The following is a 25,674-nucleotide window of genomic DNA, read 5'->3' on the forward strand; positions in this document are numbered from 1 at the left end:
AGAAAAGCAAATTGGGGGCTGTTTCAACAGTCCTATTTGGATTCCTATTTGATTTTGTCTCTAGATACTGAGCATATTTAGTAATGCTAGATGCCATGATAGGAACTATGGAGCGTTTTAAATAAATAGTGAATACAGGTCTTTCCTTAGGAATAAGCTAAGACTAGGATCCATCCATGTTGACACGTATGAGGAACCATGAAGGAAAAATTAGTAAGAATTAGGCACAGAGGTTCCCTACCATAATGGAAGACTTTGAACACCGGCGAGTGGGTCTTGCATGATGCCAGCATGGAATTATGTTTTAACAAATTAAAGACCCATCTTGACAGACTGCTTTAAAATATACAAACAAACACAAACTTTCTGCTGATTCTTGGTCAAAACTAGCAATTCAATTTGTTACAAAACAATATTTTCTCTATATAAATCTTCAGTTTGACAAACTAGTAGGTTTTGTTGCCCATAGAAGTAGAGTGGTAGTGTGGTCATCTATAGTAAGGTGTATGTAGCTTAGTTTGAAACATACTAAGGTTGAGGGGAATCCAGCTATGTAGGTGGAGACAGCCAGCAGACACTTGAAGCTATAGGATAAAAGCTTGGGGTGAGGGGTGTAGAACAGAGAGTCATTTGTAGGAAGAGAAGGGGAATCCATGAATGAAAGAAAGAATGGAAAATATGGAATGTGCGTAACTGGTGCTTGTGATCCACATGGACCTGTTGCTGCCTCCTCTCTCGCCATAGGATTACAGATAGTAAAAGGTCCATAATTTAATTTTTTTTTGCTTTCTTTTCAAGAGATAGATTTTTGTCTCTACCTCATTCTTATTTGCAGCTATTAGAAACACTGGGGATTTTATCAGTAAGTTATGTAAAGGACCCATTTACTCCAAAGGTAATGCTGGACTTGATAGCATATGTATCTATTAATAATATAAACTGTAGGAAGAGCCTAGTAACTGAGGCTCCTTCTGATGGTGGTGGGTATGTGTCTTGGGCCAGGTCACTGAAGAACCTTTAGAGGAAGAGGCAGAGGATGTTGCAAACCTGTGGAACTCATTCAATGATGATGAGGAGGAAGAAGCGATGGTGTTCTTTGTTCTTCAGGAGAGCACTGGTTATATGGCACCAACACTACGTGCTTTGGCCATTGTCCACACCATCATCTCTCTGGTCTGTGTGGTGGGCTATTACTGCCTGAAGGTGAGCATTCTAACCATATGACACTCTCTTTTCTGACTCCTTGAGGAAGAAGTGTCATTTTTTTTTTTTAAGTTCCATCAGTGCTTAGTCTCCTAAGGTGCTAGGAGAGTAAGGCTGGTGGGACATTATGAGTACTGCCACCCACAAGCTGCTTACAACTGCAGGATCTCAATCACCGACTTGAGGCTTTTGAATGAGAATCTGTGAAGTGAGCTATAGACAAAGCTAATTCTTGCTGTAGGAGAAGCACTTCAAGTGCCTCTTAGTATCTGAGTCACCAGGCTAGGGCACAAGTGAAATTAGCCATGAAAGCTTCTTGTGATCTTTGAGTTGCTATTGGATTTTTTTTTAAAATAAATGTACCTTTCCATTAGACTGGAACCATTTGAGACCTGAGATGGATCTCAATGATGTATTTCTGTTTCAGTTATAGATGTAACAAGCCACTCCACTTCAACTTGGTTTGAAGGACCAACATTTTCTCTCTCTGATTCTGAGGACTGATGGGACACAATCAGTCATTCCTCTGTTCCATGGGAAAGGGTTTTGTCTGCAGCCTTTTGGGAGCTCTAGTAGGTGAAAATGGCAGATATTTCTGAGCCTAGCATCTTAGCAGATGAACAGTCAGGAAGTGAGTCTTAGCTGGAGTAGTGAGAATTCATCTTCTCCTTTCCCCATGTAGACACAGAGTATCTCTCTCTCCCCATGGCCTCTCTATGTAATCTCTGTAGTATGAATGACTTATGATTTCCCTAAGGATCACAGAAGTGGAAGCTGCTATCCCCTCTTAAGAAATCGACTTGGAAATGCCACATTGTCAGTGTCACTTTCAGCATACTCTATTGGTTAAAGCAAGTCATGTGATGGCCCAGATTCACAGTTGTGTTTGGAAGTTGTTCAAGTCATGAACCAGGAAGCATGGTTCATTTGGGTTAACTTTAGAAACCACTGAATGGACATCAATCTTCAATCATTCAATTGTGTGTTCGGTGTTCATTTCTATTTTGAGACCATGATTGTAAAAGTTACTTTTCTTGTTGCTGTAAAGATGCTTGTCTTATTTTGGATCACAGTTTGAGGGTACAGTCCACCATGGTGGGGAAGATACAGCAGGGAGAAGAGGTCTTGCTGTGGCAACAGAAAGGTGTTGGTCACATGACATTCACAGAAAACAGAAAAGGCTAGGGCTCCACTCACTCTCTCCTTTTTATTCAGTTCAGGACTCAAACCCCATGGGATGGTACTACCTACATGTCAGGGTGTATCTCATCAGTTGAACATCTCTGGGAACAGCCTCACAGTATGGTGTTTGAGACAAGGCTCAGCAGCTAAGAGTACATGCTGCTCTTCCAAAGGAACTGGGTTTGAGTCATAGCATCCACATGGCAGCTCATGACCACCTGTAACTAGTTTTAGGGGATCCAGTGGATTTTTTTTCTGGCCTCCATGAGCACTAGCATGCAAATGGTGCACAGACATACATGAAAATGTTTAAAATATACATCAAATCCCAGTATAAAGGATTCCTGCCATTACATGAGAAGGTTGGTTGTGGCAGGTCTTGGGGTAAAGTTCATTAGACACAAACCTCTAGTTAATGAATGTCTTGTCACCTGTAGGTACCTTTGGTGGTATTCAAAAGGGAGAAAGAAATTGCCAGGAAGCTGGAGTTTGATGGCCTCTATATCACTGAACAGCCATCTGAGGATGACATCAAGGGGCAGTGGGACCGCTTGGTAATCAACACGCCGTAAGTGCCCCCTCATTCCAATCCTATAAAAGCAGCCATGTCTGTGTCATCACCATGAGAAAATGGCACATTCTAATACCAGCCCATTCACAGTTATGCAATGTATATTATCAAATCAGGGCAACTGGCATTTCTATGGACTCAAATACTATCACTTCTGGTACTAGAAAACTTTTCATTTTCTCTAGGTTTTTTGAATTGATAATTCGTTGTTGTAGGCTATTATTTGTCCTTTTGTGCTACATAGAATCACTGGGTCTTGGTGCCTATTATCTACTCTGAGTTTTCCCATTTTCTATTATGAGGCACACATACACAAGTACCTATAAAATAGGCATGTATATTTTAATAGAGATTAAAACTAGAACATTGTTGCAATTGTGAAAACCCTGTGTTACCCTCCCAGTCATGTCCCCCCAACCCCAACTAACATATTCGCTAATATCCATTAGTGGTCAATGATATTAATCTCTAGTTATTAGTGCTACTACTTATGGATTCGTTATCTTTCTTTAACTTACATTTTAGCCTCTTCCTTGTTCTGAAAAATTACTTTACTTTATTCTGAACTCAGTGACCACAGAGTTGTCATACTATGTAAGTTACACTCTTGAGGACCTTTATCTGCCATTATGTGTTGTTTCTGATCCTCAGTGAAGTCACCTGTGATGACAAGTTGTCCTCCAAACTGTAACATTTTCCATGTAATTGCATATACAAGATACTATTTATCCATTTTCCTGACTATAGGTTTTTTTTTCAGCTGATTGTGGTTCCCACTATTACAAACAGCACTAGCATAAAACCCCTTTATCTGTACACAAGTAAAAGAGCCCTTCTCTCCAAAGGAACTTCGCTCAAGAGTAGGCTATGGAAAATATTTGTTTCGGTATACATTATACACAGCACTATAGAGAAAGTTTTTACCTGTTGCCAGCACTTGTGACTGTCACATGATTTTGGTGACAGGGATGTAATGGCACCTTGTTGTACATTCCCTAATAACTGAAGAGGCTAAGATTTCAGCATATCCTTTAAGCATTTTTTTCTGCAAGTCTGTTCCATAGGCCATATTTTAAAGCATGTAGCCAAAGAAAAATGTATGTTCTACCTTTAAGGAACTTCTTGACCAAGGTGCTTGCATAAGAACATTTGTATCTAAGAGATAAGGAAACTGATCGTGAAGAGCCAGTGTATAATCCTAGCACTTAGAAACAGTTGGGAGTGCCACTTTACTTTGGAGCCAGCCTTGTTTATGTAATGAGTTCTATGTCAGCCAGGGCAATGTAATGAAACCCTATAAAACAAAAACAAAACCTGACAAAATAAACCAGGGGAAGGGAGGGGGAGGTATCAAGATGGCAGAGGAAAGATGGCTTGATTCTTATTCTTGTAGATTCTAAATGTGGTGCCTAAAGAGAATCAAGGAGCAATGCAGACAGGAAAGAGCAAAAATACTTTCCATCTTATAAATATGCCTATTAGCATTTTATTCCACAATACCAGCATTTGTTTTTAACTGGCAATTAGATGATTAAGATGAATAAACAATTTTAACAGCAACCAAAACAAATCTGAGCGAAACCCTTTTACCCTCAGGGGTGTCAGCCCTTTAGGTAGGGAGAGGGCTTTACTTCCTCATCATGAACTGGTGGTCTTTGTCGCATTGGAGCCTGCTACATAACTCAAACCCACCAAGAGTGACTCACACCAACAAGGGCTGGTTCTGCTCCAGCCACAGCCCTATGGGAAACTCTCCCAGGGAGGTTCATTCCAGCTCATTCTGGCTAGAAACAACACATTTTAAACACTTTTGCTAACATTCCCAAGGATGGCAGTTTTTGTTTGTTTGTTTTCTTCTTTATTTTAATGAGAAGAAAAAACTTGGAATAGAACTAGGAAAAAAAATCCAGGCAGAGAAACATGATATCTCTGGGGAGGTTGGTATATCATGGGACAAGATACCACTTCTAGAAGAGAAGAATCTGGGTCCAGGAAGGAAGTGGGTACCACAGGAGTCCATGGTGACAGAACATAAGTGGAGAATCATGGAGTCAGTAGATTCCCTCTATAAACTAACCAAAGCACCTTCTGGTTGGGAAACAGGAATGTAAGAGAGCTTGGTATGTATCCCAGGACAACCTACACTGCTCCACCTCCCCAATCACTGTCCGTCACAGAACGGGAAGCAGACATTCATTTCCTTCTGAATATTGTTTCTGTTGTATACTGCAATCCAAGGAAAGGTCAAGAAACAGCTGGATTGGGTCCCCGGAGGAACAGCAGAAGTGATTCAGGAGGCCCATAGACTGTGGTAGAGACTTGTCTAAGAGTGTGACACCAGGGTAGCGGGGGATGGGGGTGCGCAAAGCAGGATGGGTTTTCAAAACAAAAACCAATATCCTATGTTTCTTGCTAGCCTGTCATCATGACTCCTTTTTTTTAAACCAACATTTTGAGTTAGAAACTAGAAAGGCTTTCCAGGTGTCTCAGAGTTGATACAAAGCAGTAGAGCTGTAAGGCAGGAAGGAGTTCGGGATGACTCTGAACTTTAATCAAGGTTTGAGGTCTTCAGGGAGCCAGACAGAAACCTGAGAACACAGCTCTGGACATTCAAACTGGGAAGTTTCTTAATGTGTTTGCCTTGAAGTTAGTAATTAAGTACCTGCCTTTTTCATCTTTGCTTTCAGATCTTTTCCTAATAACTACTGGGACAAGTTTGTGAAGAGAAAGGTATGCCTTGTGGGGGGTGGGGTGGGGGTGGGTAGGGGAGGTCTATGTTATCTATATACTAACATGAGTAAAGGTGCTGTCAGGCTTAAGGTACCTGGAGGAGACTCCGCTGCAGGAGGGTTTGCACATGTGGGCTTTCCACTTTGTTCACATCCCCACTGCCTTCAGTGCCTGCACACAACCTGCACTGCTTTCTTCACATAAGGCTTCTCTTCTCTCCAAAGAAACAATAGCTTAAAAAGAAGTTTCCACTTCATTGTCATTATCTCTTTAGTTTTCTCTAGGGGTTGGTTACTTTTTTTCCTTTCCTGCCAGTTTTGAATACTATCTTTTTTAACCCTTTGAAAAAGCTTAACAAGGCTCCCAAGACCTCAAACCTAGAGAAATGTTGGGGGAGGGGTGTCCAGCCACAGCCCATGATCTCATTTCTCTGCCTTAGGTGATCAACAAGTATGGAGATCTCTATGGAGCAGAGCGCATCGCTGAACTCCTGGGTTTGGACAAAAATGCCCTTGACTTTAGCCCAGTAGAAGAGGCCAAAGCAGAGGCGGCATCTCTGGTGTCATGGTACAGATCTGAGGAGCTCAAGTCCAAGTGGCAAAGATAAATTCTTTGTTTCCCATTCCTCTCCAGTGAGCTAGAGGGGAAAGTACAAGCGTGTCTTTTGTTCTCTTGCAAATTAGAAGAGAATGCTCTCAAGGATTTCATGGGCAATCAATCTGTGTGCCCCAAAGACAAATGTTTTGGGGAGCATGATTCAAACCATTCTGTCTGGAAAATCTATATAATTTGATAAAAAGTCAAAGCTGTGCTTAAGAAAATTCCCCCTTCATTAAACAGTTAAACTAACATTGACATTTATAAGTTATGAAACTATTGTTCCTCTTTAGGCTAAGTTCCATCGACATGAAGTACCATATTTGGAAGCTAGGGGTGGTTTTCACTGACAACGTAAGTATAGTACCAGAAACAAACAAACAAACAAACAAGTTCTATACCCCAAGTCAGGGATCTCACTGGATGCCACAAGGAATGAGCCAGCCCTGAGCTTTCTTGCCAGCTTCCCTGGGTAGCCATGGATCAGGAGCCTGTGCAGTGCTGAGGGTCCCTTGTATAGTAGCGTAATGTGAATGGGTCTCTACTGGAAGACCTTGGGACAACTTATAGCACCCCAGTACCTATGCACCCTTTTATTCATATTGTTCCCCCAAATGAGGGAAAGATACTTGAATGAGTCCACCATATTATCAATGCCTGAAAGGTTTGACAATGTTTTCCCACTTCTACAGTCCTTTCTCTACCTTGCCTGGTACACAACCATGTCTGTCCTGGGCCACTACAACAACTTCTTCTTTGCTGCTCATCTGTTGGATATTGCAATGGGCTTTAAGACCTTGAGGACGATCCTGTCATCTGTAACTCACAATGGCAAACAGGTATCGGGTTTATACTAACTTGGAACAGAATGTATAGAAATGAAAAAAAAAAAAGGTAGTATGTTTGTGTATGTCAGGAAACTTATCATAGTGTATAAAGCTTCTTTCCTGGCCAAACACTTGAAGTAGTAACAGCTGTTTTTGTAAAACTATAGCCAACTGAAGATGGAACCTTAAGGTTAGGACCACCTAGGAGAATAAGGATGTGCTGAGCAAAGTAATGGACGTATCAGAATCACTTTGGGTACCCTTTATGTATCTACCCCTTCCTCCATGGCTCTAATTCACCTCCTGGAAAATAGCAAATACATACAAATATAAACACACACACACACATGTCTCAGGCACTTCTGACACATGTTCCTAATAATAAGTATACTTTTTATATACATTTACACACAATATGGATACCTACATAATGTGCACATCTACATGGCTAAACAAAGAATTGACTTGGGCCATATGCAGAAGACTGTATACAGTAATGACTATAGACATTAAAAACCTCTAATGGAGTCTCCATATTTGCAAATCCAAACTGCTCAGCATTTTCTTCCTCACTAAGTTAAGTGTGTATAGGACATAGTTCGTCATACTTCTAAACCTCTGTATGGGACAGGAATACAAGAAAGTTAAAATGTGCCAAGCTTTTGCCACACCTCAGGTACTGAGTCACAACTACCTTGTAAGTTAGATGTTAATCTCAGAGAATGCAAACTGAGAGGCTGTGTTGCCCTAAGACCACAGAATTGATAGGTATGTGGCTGAGCATAGGTAGATCCTACAAGCCTTTTGCTTTTCTTCGATATAAAGCCCCAGTTCTCTCTCCTGTCTAAAACACCTCCTATGAGCTCTGTCCCCCAAGATCTGAGTAACTTCATCCCTCAGGAGGCCAGCAATGCATCTACTTTGGTGCTTACCTTAGCATATGTTTCCACTCCCTCTTTTCAGTTTCTTGAAGGCAAAATATCTGCACGTTCATCTTCCCTCCAGCCCGGTATCTAGTCCCTGCTGGAATGGGCCATATAAGCTGGTCCCTTGGACTCCTCATTCATGCTACTGAATTCTGGCCTCCCTATATAGTACGAAGTAAACCTGTGCAGTTACACCACAGTGAGCCTTGTCTCAACCATTGTAACCTTTACAATACCTTCAAATAACTCCAGTAACTCAAAGCTGGGTGATTATGTGGTTTACTGCTGTGATATAATAACACTGAAGGATAACTACAAGTCTGAGAAAACTTCAGGTTTTCTCAGTAGCAGCTTTAGAGTGGAAGCCTTGGCAAAGCTCTGTAAGCACAATGGCGCTCTGCTCACAGAACCTTCCTGAGGATCCACAGGTACATCCGCACTTCACCTATGTTCAAAACCATACACTCCAGGCATTCAGTGGTGGAGCTGCCAAACTAAATACTAGACAGGTGACTTCAGGTTTATGACTTCAGGCTCTCGAGAACGTAAGTGTAATAGGAAAGTGCGGATGAGTTGGTCTTCCCTGAGGTTTCTCTCCTTGCTTCCTGCATAGCTATGCCCTGGTTGCCATTACACATCACTGTGCATATGTGTTCAATGCCATCTGGCTCCTAATCTCCTCTTCTAGTGACAGAGTAAGATTAACCACACTTACTGCCTCATTCTAGCTTAACCTCTCTAAACACTGTCCCCAAATGGTGACATCCTGAGGTACTAGTGGTTAGGACGCCACACATAAATGACAGGGAGGATACAATTCAGCCCTGAACACTCCACCCATGGACTCTGTTCTCCTGAGAAACTGGTCCTCTGTGGTCAGCCTGTTTTCTACCAGCAGTCAGAGCACATCCCAATCTCCTTTACTCCTGGAGGGTCCAGGGGCCTCTTGGGACTGAAATTCTCTGCATCTGTCCTCTCTTCCTCAGCTGGTTCTGACCGTTGGCCTCCTGGCTGTGGTTGTTTACCTCTATACTGTGGTGGCTTTCAACTTCTTCCGAAAGTTCTACAACAAAAGTGAAGATGATGATGAGCCGGATATGAAGTGTGATGACATGATGACGGTGAGCACACACCAGCCATGGTCACACAGTCACTTTGGGTGAGAAGACCCTTGGGTGTAGTTGGCAGAACAAACAGCTGTGGCATTAGGGCAGAATAAGCGTCCTGGGGAGCTGGAGGGGGTGGGAGTGGGTGTCATCACACAGTGGGAGCCAACGGGTACCAACACTTCTCTCACTTTGGGGTGAAGATTAGACAGATCGTGAGAGAGCACATCTAAATTTCATGGCAGAAAAGCTTTGGCTTTCATGTTTGAAGATTGAGAGTGAAGTTCCAAGGATCACATCCTTATTTCAGCCATCCGCTGAAAACAGATACAGAAGGCTGAAGACCTTGGTACAGCAGGATAAGGGGTGCTTGTCAGACGAATGGGGCCCATTAGGCCCTAGTGGGAAGAAAGGCACAGCTGGGAGCAATACCTTCTAGAGTTTATCATGGCCTAATTTCAGGGAAAGACATGCTAGGTATAGGTCTGTGAGCATTTTTCTATGAATAGGTAATGCTTAGTGGCTAAAACTTCCATTATGCTGCCTTGGGACAAGGACTCTCACAGGACAGCAATGCCATTCATTTATCAGATAAGTATAACTGGCAGCTGGTGTCAGGCTGCTCCTTGCTGTGCACTTGCCCTTTCTCTGAGCCTATGCCTTCTGGTGAGGGCAAAAGGATGAGGGCACCTGGTTTGGATGAGGCAGTGCTCAGATAGCACAGACACATGTGCCAAAATCTATTTCTGGTCTAGTGTATTGAATGTTCCTTATCCAAAATTCTTGGGACCAGAAGTACTTCCTATTGGGGTAGTAGTGGTATTTGTATATACTCTATGTCTTAAGACTAGAACTAAAACATAAACATGAAATTCATCTGTTCCCTATATATTTTACACCCAAAGTCTGAGAGTAATTTTCCACACTGCATTTAGAATGCTTATATTTTGCCCATGACTCATTACACAAAGTCAGGTATTGAATAGGTATCATGACAGCATTTGACCAGTTTTATGTTTAAAAGCATTCTGACTTCAGGTTAGGGATGTTCACCCCACATTTAAGATTCTATGGAAACCCTTTAGCAAATACACAGGGGATAAAGGAGAAGTAAGAGGAGCCTAAAAACCAGGCTGGCACTTTTGAAATTCAGCAAGGGAAAGCTGAGAAGTGGTATACACCATACTCATCGGGCCTTAACACCCTTCTGCTATATGTATTGCAATTCAAAGCAGGTTAAAAAAAAAAAAAAGTAAGAATCCTTCCATGCCGGGCGTGGTGGCGCACGCCTTTAATCCCAGCACTCGGGAGGCAGAGGCAGGCGGATTTCTGAGTTCGAGGCCAGCCTGGTCTACAAAGTGAGTGCCAGGACAGCCAGGGTAACACAGAGAAACCCTGTCTCGAAAAACCAAAAAAAAAAAAAAAAAAAAAAAAAAGAATCCTTCCATTCTGGTAGATGGCAAGCTGGATACAGTGGACAGCAGAGGCCAGCATCCTTGAAGGCCCCTGCGTACAGTTCAGGGCTGTGATGGTTAGATCTGTAGTGAACAAAATGAAGATGCTCCCAAAGAGCCATGCACTTATCACCTGAGCTGCAACTACCATCTTCCCTAGTGCTACCTCTTCCACATGTATGTGGGCGTAAGAGCAGGTGGAGGCATTGGTGATGAAATTGAAGACCCCGCTGGTGACCCTTATGAAATGTATCGCATCGTCTTTGATATTACCTTCTTCTTCTTCGTCATTGTCATCTTGCTGGCCATCATTCAAGGTATGGTTGTCAATTAGACTGCATAGGAGCTGGATTGAATAAATCTAGTTTGCTTTGCTTTTCTATATCCATCAGGTGATTGTTTTATAAAGGAGATTTTTTTTTTCCTAACTCATCTAACTTGTCAATTTAGCAACTCCCTGAGCGTTTGTTGTCTGTGACGCCTTGTATACACGGAGCTAAAGAGCGACCCAGACAATTCCAAGAAACTTGAGAACATGCACAAAACGCTCCTCACTTTAAATTATGCCTTTATCCCTTCCTAGATGTCCCCTGTGGCTTGCCTTGCCCTCCTCTTCGTTCTCTCAGGCAGTGAGCTAAGGAAGCAGAAGAGAAAGGAGACGTGAAACCATGACATATCTTATTGTTTCTTAGAGCAGAGAGAAAGGTGCTGATATTTTAGTCAACAGCTTACTAGGAGCTGAAGAAGGAAAGGTGATGATGAATTTAGTTTGAGTCATCCTGAGATGTGGTCGTCTTCAGAAGCAGGGGGATGTGTCTCGTCTTCAGAAGCAGGGGGAAAGAGTTAAGGGCAAGGAGCCATCAGCACTGAAGCACAAGTAGTGAGAACTGATTCAAGTAGGACCAAGCACTTGAAAATGCAGCTCCTTCTCCCCTGAATTTTGCTTTAATTGGCTAGCGCAGCTTGATAATTCACTGAATGGCCTCTGCCATTCCTCCCCTAAGATCATGGTGCAGATGAAGCTATGTCCTTTGTATTAAAACTTTCAGGTCTTATTATTGATGCTTTTGGAGAGCTGCGGGACCAGCAGGAGCAAGTACGGGAAGACATGGAGGTACTGATCTTCCTACTTGAACCCCAAAGGCTTCTCAGACCATAAACAGGGCTCTTCATTAGAGTTGTCCCTAAGCAAAACTACTAAAAGGTTTGCTTCCCATGCCTGTCGCTCACTTCCTCTCCACCAACCTACCAGCCCTGGGAACTAATGCCTTGTGGGCTACACCCTCCCATGCCCACTGCCTCCGTCTTATAACTAGAGGGAGGGAACACTACCTCAGGAGACAGGTGGGACCATGAGTAAACGTCTAAGAGCCCAAAGCATTAAACAGAAAAGTTTCCCATGTCCCCGGTTCAACTGTTAGCATTCTTCCTCACGGTACGAATGCCTTTCTTTTAATAGACCAAGTGCTTCATCTGCGGCATTGGCAATGACTACTTTGACACAACCCCTCATGGTTTTGAAACACATACACTGCAAGAGCACAACTTAGCCAATTATCTGTAAGTATTTTGGGTTCAACATGTCATCTTTGGGGCAAAAACAAAAACTCTGTCACAGAGTTCAGTCTGTCCCTAGTCTCTCTCCCTTTCTGTTTGGAAGAGGTGGATATAATCAGTAAAGGAGCTACAGGTGCCTGTATGAGACTGGGAACAACTGTCAACTGATCCATTCCTAGATCCCATCCCTCTCAACAGCCTGTATCTCCAGCAATTTCTCTTTAAATCCTCAAGAATGTCCGCTTTTACCACCAACTACTGACAGGCTCACTGCCTCTACCTTTCCCCTTTCTGTCCTTTGTGAACGCCTTACTAAAAGGCCTTTCCCCACCACAACACAATATCAGGTTATATCAGGGAAGGACAGTCAGATCCATGCTGATGAACTATGGCCAGTTTTCAGACATTATCTGCTCTGCAGGAAAGTGGGCTATTCTGGGGAAAGTTTCAATGTTAGCACTGTCTGGCCACTAACACGCAAAAATAAATACTTCACTTTCCTAGGGCAAAGCATTCATTCAAATTACTTGAACCTATACAGTGCCACTTATGGGGTATATCAATTATGTAACCTGATTATTCAAATTCCAGAAAGTATGATCAATGGGATGAATATTCTGCTCTCTGACCTTTCTCTTCCAGCATTTTGTTGAAGTCTCTTTCTTTAGGACAGAATAGGTTGAACCCTGGGAAAGATGGTGTGTGTTTGTTTTTTTAATAAATAACACTCATTCCCTAGCATCGTGAGCATTTATCAGTCATTTCTCATTAAGTGGGGCTCTCAGTCAAGATATAGAGGTTGAGCCCACAAGCCCTATGGCAGGGAATGACAGACGAGGAGATGTTAGTCATCTGGGTTAGGGATTCCCTTCCATTGTCCCCTGCAGCACTGCTTGTGGTCAGCTGCCAGTTAAATGTGCCAGGAGAAGAACCTGTTTCCCAGACCCATCTCTTCTGTATGGTGGAAATAAATTCTCAACCTTGGGAGAGGTAAAGAAGCTGCTGTTGGAGTTGTAAGCTGTTTCTGTGTACCAGGTCCTGAGATAAAGATACGGCACTACTCTCTGAGCACTCACGGTTTAGGGCTCCGGCTCGGCCAGCAAGCATTATCCCCTCTCAGCTTTCTCTTCGTCTTTTTATTTTTCACCAGTATAACATATCCCTTTCCTAGAGGGCATGATACCTGGTTCTTCTAGAAACCATCTCTAAAGTTGTAGACTATGAACTGAGAGTGCAGCCTCCTGGGACACTTGTGTGTCACAGACAGACTCAAATCTTTGATACAGATAATTTAGTGCAAGTAAAACCATACTGCCCTTCCCTAGTTTTCCACAATGAAAAGTGAGCCAAGCATGGTGGCGCACACCTTTAATCCCAGCACTCGGGAGGCAGAGGCAGGCGGATTTCTGAGTTCGAGGCCAGCCTGGTCTACAAAGTGAGTTCCAGGACAGCCAGGGCTATACAGAGAAATCCTGTCTTGAAAAAAAAAAAAAAGGAAGAAAGAAAGAAAGAAAGAAAGAAAGAAAGAAAGAAAGAAAGAAAGAAAGAAAGAAAGAAAGAAAGAAAAGTGAAACTTCTGGAAGGAGTGTGACCTCCTGACTCATCCTTGATGTATGATTTCAAACCTGGCTTACTGATGATCTTATGGTAAAGGGCTGGGCTATTTTTTAATGATAAAATAGCATACAAGTGGGCTTAGGTCTTTGGGAGTTCCTAAAGCTCTCCCCTCACTTGCTTGGAGATAAGCATCTATCATTCTTAGATGCTTCCCTGGTTATTAAAGTCATCTTAGTTTTCAAACCCTGTTTCCAATTACCTTAGTAAACAACATTAGTTTGGGTGAGAAGTACTTTGGGCTGAAGAGATTGCTCAGCTGTTAAGAGCATTTGTTGCTCTTGCAGAGGACCCAGGGTTCAGTTCCCAGCCCCCACAAGCAGCTCACAACTGCCTGTAACTTTGGCATTTGTACACACACATACATGAATAATTTTTTTGTTTCGTTTCTCTCTCTCCCCTCATAACCCTGGCTTTCCTGGAACTTATTCTGTAGACCAGGCTAATGTCAAGCCCAGAGGTTCACCTGCCTCTGCCTCCTGAGTGCTGGGATTAAGCATGAGCCCCTCCATGCCACACTCATTTTTTTTTTAATTTAAAAAGTCTCTACCTTTCCCCTATTTGTTCTTTTTTTTTTTTTTTCAGATTCTTTCTGATGTATTTGATTAACAAGGATGAAACAGAACATACGGGTCAGGTGAGAAACTCCTCTTAACGAAGAACTAAGTAGGATTGTGTTGGGTCTTCCTTTTACTAAGTCTTGACACTGAGTAGTACACTACGGGATACCTGAAGCTGTTCATCTCTTAGATGTATTTTTCCATCACCTTTTTGTTACTTACTAAGACGTGAGAGTTCTATGGTGATGTCAGTCTTTTTCCCAAGTCCCCCCGGTAATCCTGCTCAACAAACACTGATACTGCTTCTCTGTACAATAGCTGGAGGTGGGAGGACAGCAGAGAGAAAACGACAACGACAAACGGAGTGGGTGGCTGGAACAAGAGCAGGAGATTCAAAGTAAGACAGTGGGAGAGACAGCATAAGAAAGAGCGGCCTTGTATGTGGGCGACAACAGGAATGTGGAGGTGTGGAGAGAGGATGAGTGAGGAGCTGTGTCACAGAATTCTGTGACTAACTATGAAAAGAAAGGTGGAGAACACAGGAAGAAAAGCCTATCTACTCAAAATCCAAACGTCAATGGGCAGGAAAACTTCATAGCACAAACAGACCAGGCCTCAGGCAGCATCAAATGTCCCCAACCTGAACTCTCCTTTAGTCCCCCAGTTACAACTAGCATGGCATTGAATATGCTAGAAGGGGCACAGGTTAGGTTACCCCTTCAGTCATGATGGGAAGACTGTGATTTCTTGCTCACAGAACTGAGTGGGCTAGGGACAGAGTGAGACCATGCCCGTGTGGCCTCGAATCAATTCCCATCAGTCTTCCTAAAGGAAGTCACACAGAGCAAAAGCAAACTGGACTTTAGCTTATTGTGGTATCAACACAAAGTATCATTGTTCGCACTGTTTCAGGAATCCTATGTGTGGAAGATGTACCAGGAAAGGTGTTGGGACTTCTTCCCAGCTGGAGACTGCTTTCGGAAGCAATATGAAGATCAGCTCGGGTAGACCTGAGTTCATGACAAGCTACAGTTCTGAACAGTCACCTTCTAATGCAACAGAGTCCTTCTTTTACATTTTAACAACAAAAAATATATTTGGTAATTAACTTGGCTTTTGTGCACAAAGGATGGCCAAGTGTCAAGGAATCCACCTGACTGCTAACAGAGCTCTCGTTTCTACAAACTTAATAGTTTTTCACCGAGATGGTTCAGAGAAATGTGAAATCTTGAACACCTGAACGTCATGTAAGAGGACCCTTGCCAGGAACTGATGGGCAGAACTACACAAAATCATGTTCAACTCATGTTACCTGCGATCTAATTTTTCCATGGTACTTGCTAGTGACTGTCTCCAGAATCAGCTTGAAAAGCTTTAAGCAGCTAAAGAAATAGAAAACAAACACTTTGTCGAAACTGAAATATCGATTAAGTGCCTTAAAATATCTCTTTAGATATAGCTATGCAAGTTTTTTATGTTTGTGTTCCAGAAGGACAACTCCATTAAACAGCTGTGCTGCTCCTCTGTCTTACATCATGACACTGCACTTGCAGGTTATTCACGTCATTTCTTCAGTAACAGCTTGTCACCTGCTGTTATCTGGAGAAAGGCACTGTACTGAAATTTCAGAAAAATCTCAACCTTATACCAAACTTGAGTGATGCGTTATGGTCCCATGTAAGTAGTGGAGCTGCCATGTTTTAGGTCAATCTCCTCCAATACAAAGAAGTGCCCACTGCAATAAAGTAAAACATGCCAGTTCTGGGTCTGAACTCTTGTCATGTGCCAGTCTCAAGTTATTCTACAGTGACCTGACTGCTGGAGTCAGGGACATGAGACAAGTGGCCCAGGGGCTTCGTGAAGAAAGGAAACGCCCATAGACCAGAAGGTGTTTATTTTGACCAACTTCATGCCTTGAGACTAATTCCCTTAAATACCACCTGTTATGCTGTAAATGTTGACAGGAAGGAGGTTCAAAATGTAGCTGTGACATCCCCTGTCCTTAATGAAATCTATTAGATGACTAAGCCAGATAACAACAGAAATGAAGCCTCAAACAAGCCTCATACATGTATTCAGATGCCATCAAACACAGAGGTAGGTGTTGGCTGCTGTAAGCATAACAGGACGTGTTAGCATGGGGTAGCTGGTAAACGAGCCCGTCCTCACAAGTCGGGCTCATTACACAGAAGGCAACCAGCATTTGCTTCAGGCACTCTTCCCCCTTGACCCCGCTTCAGGAAATCATGCTGTCCAGCCAGTCCTCCAGCTCTTCCTCGGTGACATTTTTCGATGTGCTTGGCTGCTCAGGTTCCACATTCTTCTCTCTGGTGACAGAAGGTTTTTCAGGACCTATGGAAACAGAAGCAACGTTAGCCACTCCACGTCAGTCCTCATGGTGAGGTTAGATACCCTTCCTTGGGGGTATGCTCGAGGATATGGTTCAGCACAAATTATTTTCTAATAACAAGCAAGAAATTTTCATTATTGTCACCCCCTAAGATATAATCAATAGTATCTAAACAAAATAAGAAAAGATACAGGTTCGCTCTTCTATTTACTCTGAAGATAAAGTTCATTGCTCACTAGTTTTGTGGGGTTTTAACACATTTTAACACAAAAGGCCAACAGCGTTGCTCAGTGTCCTTTTCTGTTTGAGGCAATCTTGAAACATCATGACTCTTGAGTACTGTACATGATATGACAGTTATCTTAGGCCCTATCACATCAGATGGGCTACCAGCTTACAAAATATTCACAAATTATAAAACATTCTCTTGCTTTAAAAAACAAACCCAAATACCAAGAAGTATGAAGAGTTAGTTTTCCTAGCCTGTTCAGTCGATTAAAAGGTCTTCTATGAAAAGGCTTTTACAGCAGTTCAATTTAGAGCTTTAACTTTAATACTGCAACCAGGCTGGTAGCCACTTTGGAAGTCTGGGATACTGAGTAAGAGAAACTGTCAGAAAGGTCAGCTCAGAGGAAGCTGTGATTTGCCATGGGAAGAGATACCTGGGACATGGCTGGATCGATGTCAGACACAGAGGGGTATGTTTTGAGAAGATGGCTAGGAAACAGAATGAAGGCCATACCTGTTTCCTCCTGGGCTACCTGCCCATCTTTTTCTGGTTCCTGGTCCCGAGATGTCTGGTCTGGAGAGAGATTGTCTTCCTCTTGCACAGGTGCATCTAAATGCAGCAACATATCTAGTTCTTCTTCCAGATGGTCTGCCACTGACTGTGTTGGGGAAGATGCTTTCTGCAAACCTTCTAAAGGGCTTTGCCTTAGACTGCCTCTGCCCAGAGACCTGGGGCAAGCACCAGCAGCAGATCTGAGCTCAGAGATGGGTCCCCTTAAATGCATGCCCAGCTCCTTGCCATCATCGTTTCTCCTTGGTTTCACCTGTGGAAGTTCTAAAGGAATTGTGGTCTGAAAAAAGAAGCAGGATATCAGAGATTAACAGGGTCCTCGTTAAACTTAAACAAGAAGTTGAGCTGTAAAACCCTGTAAGTAGGAATCTCAGTTCTGACAGCCCATGTAGTATCTTCTGTTGGAGCTCAACTCCAGCACTCTTCTTGATCCACCCAGGGCAAATGAGGAGACATTGTGGAAAATCATAGGGCTGTGTGTCCCGCTCTCAACCCCCCCCCCCAACTATGTGCTAACTAGCTCAGAGGTGAAGTTAAAAGCCCACATTTTCCTATCCTTAACTATTATATAAGTCTATTCAAGTTGGTACTTAAGACTGTAACAAAGAATGACCACCTATTTGTAAAAGTTAGTAAGAAGAAATTAGCCAAGTAGACCTGTTTACTGTGCTTGGATGCAGGGATACAAAGGGACAAGATCATTTGCCAAGATTTTGGTTACATTTATAGAAAATTCAAAACCAGGCAAAACTACCGTAAGAAATGCCATGGTAATGGCAGTCGAGGGGCCGGATGGTAATTCACGGTATGTGTGATGGCCTCTAAGGAACTAGAAATCTTCTGACATAATATAGATGCCAATTCCATGGTTATGCATACTTATCTGTACTTTCTTCCCTATCTGTGCTATGCTCCAAAGACTTCACATATGGCTATGACAAAGTCTCAGTTATAAGGTTGAGAAACTCTTTTGGGGGTAGGTAGGCCACTGGGCTGGCAGGGACCCATAATGCATAAGTGGAGAATAAAGTTTGGTGTGTGTCCTGAAGCAACTGGCCACTGCTTTTACTTCAAGACCCACATTGCCAGTAACTCCTCAAAGCTCTCTCTCAAGTTTACTTCAGCATGGCCCTCTAAGCATGAAAGAAGAGCTGATTAGGTGGTAACAAGGAGTTGCCAGGCATCCCCAAAGAAGCTGGTGGGTGATCAATATGTCCAGCATTGTAGTTGAACAGAGCAAAGTCAGAGTGTGACCCTCTATACTAATCCTATAGTCACTTCACAGATCTCTGTGAGAACCTGCAGTTTTGTTTGATTTCCTTAGTTTTTAACTTCCCAGGTGATACTCAAGAGCACAGTTGAGAGCAGAACTACAGACTATGGATGCAAGCGTGTGTGTCCAAGCACACTCCTTCCTCAACTGTTCTTTCCAAATTCCACCATCTAGACCTCTCCCATCCTGTTAATGTGACCTTGAAAAGCTTCTTACAGAAGTCTCCTCTTTGTTATGTCCACCATCATTACTGGGTCTGCGCTACTGTCTCTCACCTGGACCCAGAGAACAGCTTCCTTAAGATGGCTTCCCTACTCTGCCTCACACAGGAGCACACAAACATAGCCATGAGTACACACGCCACCCCCACAGCCTGCTTTCTAGTCCACCAGCAGTGTTTACTGTGATTATTTTCACTAATGCCAATCTGCCTGGTTCATCATCTCCTTTCATTGCAGCTCAAGTGTTCTTATACTTCAGACCTCAGTTTACCCATTGTTTCCTTAGGAAACCCAGTCCTAGCCACACCATGAAACATCAGACTCCTCACTAAAAGCTCTCCTGAGACACTGTAATCCACATTATTATCATTTCCATGCAGCTGTGTAATTACTCCACTAAATAGATTAATATTAATCTTTCCCAGTAGATTGAGCTCAGGGAAGGAGAAGCCACATTCACTTGCTTACCATGTGTCCCTAGTGCCAACTCAGAGCCTGACACCTGAATATTCTTGGTCAATAGCAAGACTCTATAGACTTTTTTGCATTCAATCCTATTACATTTGATCATTAAAATGTATCACATATAAAACATAATACAGTAACTTCAAACAACTGTTCTCCTTGAACCTTTACAAGATGACACCTCAATCTAAGGCGTCAGCTTCTGATGAGAAAAGCTCAGGCTGAGACACCCTACAGGCTACGTTCCTCCCTCTGGTCCTTCCTCTGCCCCCACCCAGGCAGCAGGCAGACTCTGTGCTTACCTGGATCAATTCTGAAGCAACATTAAGCCGGACTGCAAGAGGCAGCTGCTCAAGGGCTCGAACCAGTGACTCACTGTCCACATACAGAGCTGAATTCTAGAGGGGTGTTTAAAAGGAGAGATGATAAACTAACTATAAAAAGCCATTCCCTGGAGTTACTTCTGTCTGGGAGTCCAATCATGAATCAATGAGTTTTAATGTCTCTCTACCAAACAGGGAGCCCACAGATCGCTCTCTAAGACACAGTTAGGACAGTGATCACCATCACATTGAGCGGACACTCTAACCTTCAAACTGGAAGAAAACTAGCATTTATAGACATCTGACCAGAAACATCCCCTAAACTCAGACTGCCCTATCCTAGGCAGAAGAAAGAAGAACTGATTAGGTAGTAACATGGAGTTGCCAGGCATCCTCAAAGAAGCTGGAGGGTGATCTCTGCTTCTCTTCAAATCAGAAAACAGCAACTTGCTCTCTCCAGCCTGCTGCTCTAAGTGCGGTGGTACCACTAAAAGCTTCACCCATTCACTCTTAACAATATAGTTCTTCCTTCTACTTGAGTTTCATGTGTTTTGTGAATTGTATCCTGGGTATTCCAAGCTTCTGGGCTAACATCTACTTATCAATGAGTGCATACCATGTGTGTTCTTTTATGATTGGGTTACCTCACTCAGGATGATATCCTCCAGATACATTCATTTGCCTAAGAATTTCATAAATTCATTGTTTTTAATAGCTGCATAGTACTTCATTGTGTAAATGAACATTTTTTGTATGCACTCCTCTGTTGAGGGGCATCTGCATACAACTCACAAAACACATGAACTCAAGAAGAAGGAAGACCAAAGTGTGGATACTTCACTCCTTCTTAGAAGGGGGAACAAAATACCCATGGAAGGAGTTACAGAGACAAAGTAGGGAGCAGAGACTGAAGGAATGACCATCCAGAGACTGCCCCACCTGAGGATCCATCCTATATATACAACCACCAAACCCAGACATTATTGCGGAGGCCAACAAGAGCTTGCTGACAAGAGCCTAATACAGCTGTCTCCTGAGAGGCTCTACCAGTGCCTGACAAATACAGAAGTGGATGCTCATAGCCATCCATTGGACTGAGCACAGAGTCCCCAATGAAGGAGCTAGAGAAAGGACCCAAGGAGCTGAAGGGGTTTGTAGTCCCATAGGAGGAGCAAGAATATGAACTAACTAGTATCCCCAGAGCTCCTTGGGACTAAACCACCACAAAGAAAACATGGTGGGACTCATGGTTCCAGCTGCATATGTAGCAGAGGATGGTCTAGGTGGTCATCAATGGGGGGAGAGGCCATTGGTCCTGTGAAGGTTCTATGCCCCAGTGTAGGGGAATGCCAGGGCCAGGAAGCAGGAGTGGGTGGGTTGGGGAGCAGGGGGAGCGGGGAGGGGATAGGGGATAGAGGGTTTTCAGAGGGGAAACCAGGAAAGGGGATAACATTTGAAATGTAAATAAAGAAAATATCTATTAAGAAAACAAAACAACAAAAAACCAATATAGTTAGCCTAAACAAGATTCAAAGAATAACACCACCAATTGAAGTGCCAACGTAGATTGGGGATATCTCAAAAGTCCCATCCCAGATGGGATGAAGAGCTATAAGCAATCAATGGCTGCTGAGAGGAAGAATCAGATTTTTCCAGAGACAACCCCTTGGCAGGTTATCTGATCCCACATGCTCAGCCCTAAACATATATTCATAAAAGCAACAGGAAATGGATGAAGTAGTGTGTGTGTGTGTGTGTGTGTGTGTGTGTGTGTGTGTGTGTGAAACAGTAACATTAAAAGGTTATCATCTGAGAGGGGGCGAAAGTAAAGAAGGAGTTGGAGGAAAATAATATAGATGTATAGTATTCTTGTATACAGTTCTCATATCAACTTCTGGGACATGTACACACACACACACACACACACGCACGCACGCACGCATGCACACAAAGGGGGGGGGCATGCATTTGCATCCCACCACAAAAGAATGTGAGGAAAACCAAGTATGTAGTAGTACAGGCCTATAATCTCAACATTTGGTAGACAGACATAGGAGGGCCATGAGTTCAAGGTCAGACAGGGAAACAGTGAAATCTTTCCTTACAGATGCTCAGGGTGGGGAAGGAGTGGGAGTTCAGCACTTACTCCATTCCTTGCTCATGAACAAACACAGCCTTTGTGGCTTAAGGACTGACTGAAGGCCTTCTATGATATCTGTTTTTATTTCGTACATTTATCCTACTAAGAGAAAGGTAATAAAAGTACAAGGTTAATGAAGGAATGTTGGGGGGAGGAAGGTTGGCAAAAAGAAGCAGAAAAAAAAAAAAAAAACCAAATAACAAAGTAATCTATTTGTTAAAATCATAACCATTAACTTCCTCCTGAAGTTGTGAGCAATTCAATATAAGAGACCTTATCAGAAGCCAAATAAACTCAAGCTGGAAGGACCTTATCAACTAGTTCCCTGTACACGTTCTCTCCAGGGCAGGTATTAACATATTAGCATATGAACTACAGCTACTTGCTACAGATCAGGACTTCATCTCTGCCAGGTGGAGAACGCTGGCCTTGATTGAGAAGAGCTACTACATTCAAGACACACTTGTCTTACCTGTTTTGGACACGAAGTTTCACCATCCCATTCTTTCTCCTCAGCAAATCGGAACTGTGAAAAGGAGTCCCCTAGAAATAGAAAAAAAGAAAAAAAAATGTGTGTATATTTCACAGATATCTGTGTGTACACACACACATACACATATATGTATAATTTTATACAGAAAACAGCAAGTCTTTCTAATTTCCCATTTTAGATCACAAGTGACATTCTGAGTAGCGAACCTCCCCAATACAGCGATGCTATCCACACGTCCTGGATCTAGTACATACATCTGGGCACTGGAATATGCTCTTGACAGCTACACTTATTTCATTAGTTTTTTTACTAAATAGACCACTATCCCACACATTAAGGATCAAGAAAACAGGTGTGCAAATATGGCCATTTACCTATATCTAGTCTATGTCTATCTCTTCTGCTCAGTGTATTTAAAGAAGCTTATATTTATATTTGGTGGGGAGGGACGACAGCAAGGCAGAAAAGAGGAGACTACAGGAAGCATCTCTGGATTGGCCTGGAATGCAGCAGATGATCTCCTTTCTACATTATAAAGGCTGACCAGCAGGCTGACCCCATTATCACTCCAACCTTCACCTACCTAGTCTGACTACAAACACAAAGCAAACTCAAAAACTGTGCCTTAGACCACTGTGTGAACCAGAGTGCACTTCCCTGAGCTCTTGAGGTAAGTGAACAATGTATGATAGCAACATAAGCAAGCATGGAAAATGATCGCGGGCAGCAAGCTCTATGCTCTGCCACAAGGCTTGCTTTGTGCATGAACACACACTGGAGAATTTGCATTTACAATGCATTTACACATGAAAAATTCTCTCCCTAGCTTTCACAGGGATCTAAACTTTGGCTCCACTTCATTTACTTTCTATCTCCCCATGCAGGCTGTTTTGTATTTTTGTCTATGTACTTCAATGGTCTCTCATCTTTTCAACCTGAAAATCCCAAGGCCTCTCCCTCTTTATCTCCTACCTGAATTTTAAACTCAGCACAGACTCTTCCCTGTGTGCTACCTACCAGGTAATATAACTACAGAATTTATCCTTTCCTTTCATTTAAGGAATTTGGGGGGAAAGGAAGTCAAAAAGGAAAATATAGACAACAGTAAAACGTAGGACCCTCTACATCCAACAGCCTAAAATACACATTAACATATTGTAAAATCAAATGCAAGAGAAGAACCAAAGGCAGGGAAGATCAATACTTTCCGTTGTTAGCAAACCAATTTGGTACTTCAAAATTCTGAAAATGAACTTCGACTGTCCATCTATGCATGCTTCTACTGTGAGTAGAATCTATGCTTACCATGTAAATGCCTGCACATCATCATCTTACCCTCATTACTTTTTATCAGAAGAAATGAAACTGAGGAGTTATAATTTAGGAAAGAATTATAAGCTAAAACAAATCTACCCAGAAGATTGGAGCAGAATTCTCAGAGAAAAAGTGGAAGTCTTAAAATACCTTCATTACTAAATAAAGAGCAAAGAACAAGAATGCAATTGTTTTACAAAGTTAGGGGGCAGAGAAAGCAAAACAGAGAGGAGTAGGAAGAACCAATTTTTTTGTTCTTTTGACAGTGAAGGGGCTGGAACCCAAAGGTTTGTGTGTACCAGGCAAGTACTTTACCACAGAGCTATATCCATAGGCCTCATTATTTTTTCTTAAAGAAGTATGCACATCAACCAATCTTATAAAGGTGGTATATACCTTTAATCCCAGCACTTGGGGCACAGAGGAAAGTAGGACTCCAGTTCCAGACCAACCTGGTCTACATAGCAAACCCTAGGCCAGGCAGGCCTGGGGTCCACCATGAAATCCAGTCAAAGGAGAGGAGGAAGAAGAGGAGGAGGAAGGAGGAAGAGGAGAAGGAGGAGGAACTACTGTAGAGACAGACAAAGATGGCTTCTAACTCAGATCCAGCTGCCTGTGTGCCATGTGCTGGAATTAAAGGCATGCGCCACCACATCTGTCCTACGCATTCCTTTTCAAAGGGTGACGAATTGGACTTTTTGATTTAAATGAATGAAATATTAAAATGAATAAAATAGAGCTACTCTTAAAATAGGAGAGCACCAAAGAGATCCAGGTGTGTGGATATTCAGACATCAGAAGAACATGATTATCTGTAGAAAGTCAGTCTTTATTAGGGTTAAACCAGCAGGCTGACCCATAGTAAATTAAGACTATATCCCTACATCTCAATTCTGATACTCAAAACATATTTTGTAAGGATCAAAGATGTAGACATTTGGGAAAGGCAGAACAACATATAAGGCTGAACTTTTTATTATTCAGAACCTAAAGGAGTATAAATTATAAAAATTAGCATATAAAAATTATTTTAAGTCTTCTGTGACAATAAAAACCAAACTCATAGATGGCACAGTAACAAGAAGTACCTGCAGCACAGACAAAGGGCTATTATTACTACCATATAAGCAGCTCCTGCAAGCCTCTCAGAATATAGCAACCCAAGAGAAAAGTGGGACAAGAGAATTCTAGATGAAGAAAGGTGGCCCCTAACATATAGAATAATTAAAAATCAGTCTTGGAGGATTTTAAAAATTAGCCAGCAGCTGACTGCCTTATTGAATGTTGGGGTTGTCATTATTGGGGGGGGGGGAAATAATGAGTGTTTATGGGTGCACATGTGTGCACATAAGTGGAAGCCAGAGGTGCCATTCCTCAGGCTGCCAACCTTTTCATTAGACTAGCTTTCTCACTTACCTGGAACTCTCAGAGCAGCACAGGCTGGCTGGCCAGTGAGGCTGAGGGATCCACCCATCTGAGCGCTAAGATTGCATGTGTGTATCGCTACACTCAGTATTTTCTTTTTAAGTGGTTTCTGGGGATCAAACTCAGGTTCTCATGCTTAAAGCGCTTTGCTGACTAAGCTATCTCCACAGCCCCATTTATGTCATTCTTGAACATACACACATGCTCATGCATGTGTGAGTGTGAGTGTGTGTGTGTTCATAAAACCTCATAGATTTTAATTATAACCAGGATAAGGCTCAATAATCAGACATGCTGTAATTATTTTTAAGATTTCAAAATTTTTAAATACCAACAAGAGTTTAATAATGATTGACTAACTTGTTATAAATCAATCTTTTTGCCAAAAACTAGAAGAAATGCCCTCCCCCACAGACAAATTCCACCTGAAGAAACCAGAGCACACAACTGAACCTTCCCGAGAGAAGAGAAGTGCACAAGGGGTTAAGCTGCCTTCTGGGACTGCTCTATGGTCTGAGCACTTGCCAATTTCTTAAGGGACCAT

At 42.5% G+C, this 25,674-nt stretch overlaps 2 protein-coding genes across 5 annotated transcripts in view; one reads left to right on the top strand and one right to left on the bottom strand.

Moving 5' to 3' along the window:
• The window catches only part of Ryr3 (ryanodine receptor 3), a 569,960-nt gene extending 553,849 nt beyond the window's left edge, over positions 1-16,111 (top strand). For both annotated transcript variants that reach the window (XM_029469442.1, XM_085834580.1), the window contains 12 exons: positions 1,003-1,203; positions 2,823-2,953; positions 5,644-5,686; positions 6,126-6,253; positions 6,577-6,637; positions 6,976-7,122; positions 9,023-9,157; positions 10,757-10,913; positions 11,646-11,710; positions 12,056-12,156; positions 14,353-14,404; positions 15,240-16,111. In XM_029469442.1, the coding sequence (XP_029325302.1) occupies positions 1,003-1,203; positions 2,823-2,953; positions 5,644-5,686; positions 6,126-6,253; positions 6,577-6,637; positions 6,976-7,122; positions 9,023-9,157; positions 10,757-10,913; positions 11,646-11,710; positions 12,056-12,156; positions 14,353-14,404; positions 15,240-15,335 (1,317 nt within the window). In that variant the 3' untranslated portion in view covers positions 15,336-16,111. The remainder of the gene's footprint in view (positions 1-1,002; positions 1,204-2,822; positions 2,954-5,643; positions 5,687-6,125; positions 6,254-6,576; positions 6,638-6,975; positions 7,123-9,022; positions 9,158-10,756; positions 10,914-11,645; positions 11,711-12,055; positions 12,157-14,352; positions 14,405-15,239) is intronic.
• Positions 16,112-16,372: 261 nt separating this feature from the next.
• Positions 16,373-25,674, bottom strand: part of Aven (apoptosis and caspase activation inhibitor) — a 147,555-nt gene continuing 138,253 nt past the window's right edge. For all 3 annotated transcript variants that reach the window (XM_021152728.3, XM_021152729.3, XM_021152731.2), the window contains 4 exons: positions 22,371-22,441; positions 19,738-19,833; positions 17,420-17,756; positions 16,373-16,679 (listed from right to left, as the gene is read on the bottom strand). In XM_021152728.3, coding sequence (XP_021008387.1) covers positions 16,564-16,679; positions 17,420-17,756; positions 19,738-19,833; positions 22,371-22,441 — 620 coding nt within the window. In that variant the 3' untranslated portion in view covers positions 16,373-16,563. The remainder of the gene's footprint in view (positions 16,680-17,419; positions 17,757-19,737; positions 19,834-22,370; positions 22,442-25,674) is intronic.

This window comes from Mus caroli, unplaced genomic scaffold, assembly GCF_978045245.1.
Source record: "Mus caroli unplaced genomic scaffold, Mus_caroli_1 scaffold_2, whole genome shotgun sequence".
Lineage (NCBI taxonomy): Eukaryota > Metazoa > Chordata > Mammalia > Rodentia > Muridae > Mus > Mus caroli.